The sequence below is a fragment of the Oncorhynchus masou genome, chromosome 25, assembly GCF_036934945.1.
Source record: "Oncorhynchus masou masou isolate Uvic2021 chromosome 25, UVic_Omas_1.1, whole genome shotgun sequence".
NCBI classification, from domain to species: Eukaryota; Metazoa; Chordata; class Actinopteri; order Salmoniformes; family Salmonidae; genus Oncorhynchus; species Oncorhynchus masou.
In genome coordinates this window covers 40,809,637-40,815,636 of record NC_088236.1, presented here as the reverse complement: position 1 = coordinate 40,815,636, position 6,000 = coordinate 40,809,637, and the positions used below count along the sequence as shown (strand labels likewise).

The following is a 6,000-nucleotide window of genomic DNA, read 5'->3' as shown; positions in this document are numbered from 1 at the left end:
GTAGAGCAGAGGGGACACTTATGTTAATTACCAATGCAAAGTAAGGGCCTCAGTTTAGTCTAATCAGAGACCGCGTGAGACAAAGTCGTGCATGGCGCCTGAGTGATTTGCGTGTGTGTGTGAGTGTGTGCGGCTTACGCTGGTTGTGGGTCTAATTAGGGTCTATGATAAACATTGTGATCTTCGAGAGCAGCTGAATGCCCCCTCCTCCCCCTTTCCTCAGATTAAGAGAGGAGCAGGAACGGTAATAGGTTTGGGGCGGAGAAGATATTTTAGTCTTTTGTTCGCTGCACTTCCAAGTGTGTGATTGACACAGGAGAGGGCAGTCAGAGACAGGAAGTGAGGCGTGGGGCTGAAAAGGGAAAGAGGCCTGTTTGACGCTCTGCATCTCGGATTGACATTCTCCCACACTACTCCCTTCTCCTACCACAACAAGGCTCTCTCAGTGTCCTGCAGCTTCCCTCTTCTCCTCTGCTGTCACTCTGCCCATCAACGGCATAGTGAGCCAGGGAGATGACAGAAAGAGAGTGAATGCATGTCCTCCAGACATAGGTTTCCCTGTGTGCAATGTCATGGTGCCTGTGGGGTGTTGGTTTGGAGATGCTAAACCCTCTACAGGTGTGGATAAATTTTGACCGCCTCCACAAGACTTTGTCGGACCTCAGATTGGCAGATACAGGGCATTCAGAAAGTATTCAGACTCCTTCCCCTTTTCCACATTTTGTTACGTTACAGCCTTACTCTAAAATGGATTAAATATAAACATTTCCTCATCAATCTACACACAATACCACATAATGACAAAGAAAAAAACAGGTTTAGAAATTTGACAGAGCTTGAGAGGATCTGCAGAGAAGAATGGGAGAAAGTCCCCAAATACATGTGTGCCAAGCTTGTAGCGTCATACCCAAGACGACTCAAGGCAGTAATCACTGGCAAAGGTGCTTCAAAAAAAAGTACTGAGTGCAGCCGGCCGCAACCGGGAGGTCCGTGGGGCGACGCACAATTGACCCAGCGTCGTCCAGTTTAGGGAGGGTTTGGCCGGTAGGGATATCCTTGTCTCATCGCGCACCAGCGAGTCCTGTGGCGGTCCGGGCACAGTGCGCGCTAACCAAGGTTAGCCAGGTGCACGGTGTTTCCCCCGACACATTGGTGCGGCTGGCTTCCAGGTTGGAGGCGAGCTGTGTTAAGAAGCAGTGCGGCTTGGTTGGGTTTCGGAGGACGCATGGCTTTCGACCTTCGTCTCTCCCGAGCCCGTACGGGAGTCGTAGCGATGAGACAAGATAGTAATTACTAACAATTGGATACCACGAAATTGGGGAGAAAAGGGGGTAAAACATTTTTTTTTAAATTACCCATGTAAAACATACATTTTTTAAAAAGTATGTATGTAAATGTTATTTCAGTTCTTTATTTTTAATACATTTGCAAAAATGTCTAAAAACCTGTTTTTGCTTCATCATTATGGGGTATTGTGTCTAGATTGAGGGGGGAAAAAACAATTGAATCAATTTTTAGAATAAGCCTGTAACATAAAATGTGGAACAAGTGAAAGAGTCTGAATACTTTCTGAATGCACTGTATAGTCAGAGGGGCATTAGTGGAGGACACATCACTTGCACTCTGAGTAAACAAACACCTAAAAACACGACAAATTCAAAAACACATACACCACACACATCCTTCAAAACAATATCCCCAGACCACAGAAAAACTGAGATTGACTAAACGGATCAACAGACATTTTCACATTCACATTTATTTCCCATGATTTCATAGCAAGCTTCAACTTATGTGTGTTTACAATCCAATTAAAAAGGTTTCGCCCAGGTTGCTTTTTTTTACTCCTACAAACACCTTGAGCGTTTGGCTGCACTATGGTAGACTAGCATTTCCATCTTGCAAAAACGCATACACACACACACATACTTCCTCATATACATACGGGGGCCACATCTTACAAATAAAATAACAAAATAAATTACAAAAATAACATTAAATAGCCATGCGCTGACTGTACATACGCAACCAAAATGTAATACCTACATCTAGGAGAAAAAACCCCCACTAAAACAAATATCTTATGCTACTCTCAAAAAGCAACAACGTTTCTAAAATGGAGTACCGTTGCAGTGTACGGGCAAACCAACTAAGCTTACAGACAGACTGGAGTAATACATGTACTTCTCAGTACCGCAAAATAGATCCACAACATCGGCTTCAGCTTTGGACTGAGCTTCTGACCTTTTAGGTGAGGCTTGTTCTCTCCTGTACCTCGGGGTTCATGCGTATCTATGTTGATTTGCTACATGTGCAAATGGTTCTACTTGGCTTGCTAACTTCTTGGTTATGCTAATTGTGCGTTACTGTTACTAGTTGGTCATTGTGTAATACTGCTGTTATGTAAATACGACCAAGGTGTACATTCCGTTTCAACTTGTGTGTAACGATATAATTACATAGACACACATTATGTAAATAGAGATTTATAGATTCTGTGTGTAACACCTGTGTCGTTTTCATGACAAATGGGGACATTGCACCAAAACCATTGTGTTAACGTGTGTTATTTGTCTAATGTGTCTATTCTTGTACAACACTTCTGACCATTCTATCTATATCTGTTTGAGATATGCAAGGCAGATGAGTATGGATGTGACATCCATAATGCACCAAGGCCAGGGGGGAGTGAGGTCAGAGCAAAATGGGAGATATCTGGGAGGCGGGGTTAGGAGGGGAAGGAAAATAAGGTCTGTTTCATCTAGGAGGCAACAAGAGTTTGTGGCTTGGATTATGCTGTAGAGAAGGGAGTTTTTCCTGAACACTTGTCCTGACCAGAGGGAGAGAAAAAAAACTTTGGCTCCTAGCCCTGAGTTTTTTGTAGGTAGGTCACAACATGGTCAGGAGAAATTCCTCGAGCTAGGGTCACAAAAGGGACAGGGTAAAGAGTGGTTAAGTAGTGGTCAGGGAGTTTGAGCTAGGTGAGTGAGTCTCTGTGGTTGTTGGACTCGGAGTCGGAGAGGCGGTTATCGTGGGGGTCTGCGGCGTCGGGGTCGTTGTCGGGTTCATCGCCACTCTCTGCGCTGTAGTCCACCTCCTCCATGAAGGAGTGCTCTTCGTCCTCCAGCACGTACGTACTCGGGCTGCTGCTGGACAACAACACAAACAGTCAGTCCATTATTCTAGGCAGGCTCAATTTAAAAAGAAATCTAAGTACTTGAAAGCAAAAAAAAAAGATTTGAACCTGGGTCTGAACATAAATGAAATAAATGATTTCAGAAAGGAATTCAGAAAGATAAAACTAGTGACAGGTAATAAAAAGTATACTAACCCAACAACAAAAATCCCATTAAAACACTAATCGTTTTCTCTTTTTATGCGTCAGCTTAGTGGTTTAATGGTTAAACGTCTGAGGTTTAGTGGTTTTAGTGGTTTTTAATGGTGTGAGGGCTTTGAAAGAGGATCCCATGGAGACAGTGGATGAGGGGTTCAGATATTGACCCCTGCTCCCCCCCACCCCGCCCCAGAGAGAGGTAAAGTGGATTAGGAGGAGGGTGTGACGGGGTGTAATTGTGTAATGGGCTGGATGGACAGAGTGCTGTCTAGAGAGGAGTGTTAAGATCCCAGAGTGAGAGAGCTTGAGCCATTACAGTCCATTAGAGAAATATTGCAAGGGCCACACTCACTCACTCTGGACTAGCCCCACACACAGCACACAAAGGCCGCAGACACATGCAGCATGTGTATGTGCGCGCGTGCGCACGCACACACACACACACACACACACAATTCCAATCTTCTTATTATTATGATATCATGGGTCTGATGATTAAATATTAAATGATAAAAAGCATAAAATCATAAAAACTGTTATGATCCTATAGCCAAGCCCCGAGGTCTCTAAACTGGCTGCTTGATGGGATTCAATAAATAAATACATCAATTATACATGGATAAATCAAGACACGAGGAGGATGCTAAAGATGATGATAACGAACAATGCAGCTACACTACTGTCCTGAGTGCTGGCCACACTGCAACTGGCAATTCAACTAGTGGATCATGTATGGTTAGAAGGTTGGAGAGTATGAGAGTGTGTGTGTGTACAAAGGTTATTACAGTTTTGTGATTTAATACTATTTTTTTATTTCTATTAGTTGTTCGATTTATTTGAAATTCAGTTTAGTTTCAGTTCATTTTTAGGCTTGATTTACTATTTTTTTATTTTGTTTCAGTTTGATAAATACTTCCATTTCATTTTTATATTATTTAGTTTCAGTTTTAGAGTTAGGGATAAATGTAGCCTATGCGTGGGAGGCTAGAAGCCATTTGTGTGTTGTATGCATAGTTTGTTTTTTGGGGGATGTCACTCCTTGCCACTGGGGGGCAGTAATACATAAGGCCAGGACCATAGACTTGGGTAGACATAACATCTCTGTATCATGATGGCATCTGTGAGAGCATGGGCAGCGCCATTGAGGCCATCTCCATCTTGAAAGAGTATATTTTCGTCTTCATGAGTACAAATCATTGGTTTATCCTTCCCGATGACTCGGCTGTCACGACTCCAACCGGGCCATCAGGCCATGCCAACCGGGTCATCGGGAGGGATCAGCCAATGAAGTTGAAAGTCCCTCCCAGTTGACTAAGTCAAAATGTCAAAAGTCCTCAATGGTGCTGCACATGCTAACAAAGGCTTTTGGCCACTAGAGGACTCCATACAACTCCATGGCCAGGACGTAGGTTTGGTTAGGTTTAAATTATACATCTATCTTAATGTAACTTAAAGGATAAACGCCTAGACTGGTGCAAGAAAATAGGGTAAATAAAAACAGCTGGCGTGACCACGAGGGTCAGGGCAGATGAAATGTAGTCATTGTTTGAGTGTTTCTGTAAGTTGTTGTTCGTATAAGTTTGTTTTTGGAGTAAAAATATATATATATAAATAAATAAATAAATATATAAAAATCACAGCCAGCGTGTGTGTGTTTCTGTTCAACCGATCAATCATTTGTGGTTCATCTTCAAGAAGACTCTGCGTTCCAGAGGAGGTTGTCGTTTGGTTTCTCAAGCCTGATGACACGCTGAATATTCTCTCATCTAACACTTAAGATTGAGGGGCAGAAAACAGACCCAGGGCACAGCTTTGGATAAACTGCCATCCTTGCCTGGCAGAACTGGAGAGGTGACTCTGTAAACACCCCTCTTTACCTCTTCCAGGTATTTCTGCAGCTCACGCAGGCCACTTAATACCCTGCCAGGTTGACGCTCCGGCTGCACAGTGACCTCAGGCACAATCTTCACTGCGAGGAACCTATATTTCTGAAGAACTGTGGTCGAGATGCTTGCTGCATTCACAACGTGCTGGCATCGTTCGGGGGGGTCTGTGCTGCTCCACGGCTGTACTGTCCTATTTGCTAAAGTACAGAAGACTGCTTCCCTCATCAGTGGCTCCATTTCTGTTGGCAAAGTGCCAGAGACTTGGGTCCATCAGGCAAGCTGCTGCAAGGGTTGGATGGATTCAGTGTGCATGCGAAGCGCTCACACAGTGACTTCAGGAGGACCTGTCCCAACTGTTTTGCAACACTAGTTGACTGCAAGTGTGCCTCAAGGTTGCGAAGGCAGAGCACCACATCAGACAGCGACTGGCTGTCAGTTTGAAGATGGTCGGTGTGGATTGCGAACGGCTCCAGCAACTTCACAAGCTGCTCTCGCTTGGCCCAGTCACGTCCCGTGCTCGCCCTCGGATTTCATCCCTGTTAGCTCGTGATAACTATTAATGGTGACGCACAAGCTAAGCCTATTTGAAACATCGGCATCTACGGGAAGCATTTACCCACCACATTCAGAAGATCGAAAAACCCATTTGATTTTTACCCCAAGAAGAAAAAAACTAAAACGTAATTTATGATGAGTTTTATTTGATATTAGTTCGTTTTGCATTCAAAGATAATGGTTTCAGTATAGATTTCCAATGTCAGTTCCTGTTTACTAGAATAA

The 6,000-nt window shown here is 43.8% G+C and overlaps 1 protein-coding gene across 4 annotated transcripts in view; it reads right to left on the bottom strand.

The window, feature by feature from the left end:
* Positions 1 to 1,739: 1,739 nt before the first annotated feature.
* The window catches only part of LOC135514335 (cytosolic carboxypeptidase 1-like), a 46,063-nt gene continuing 41,802 nt past the window's right edge, over positions 1,740 to 6,000 (bottom strand). For 3 of the 4 annotated variants that reach the window (XM_064937747.1, XM_064937749.1, XM_064937750.1), the window contains one exon: positions 1,740 to 3,149. In XM_064937747.1, coding sequence (XP_064793819.1) covers positions 2,978 to 3,149 — 172 coding nt within the window. In that variant the 3' untranslated portion in view covers positions 1,740 to 2,977. The remainder of the gene's footprint in view (positions 3,150 to 6,000) is intronic. The other variant, XM_064937748.1, reaches the window with a different exon arrangement.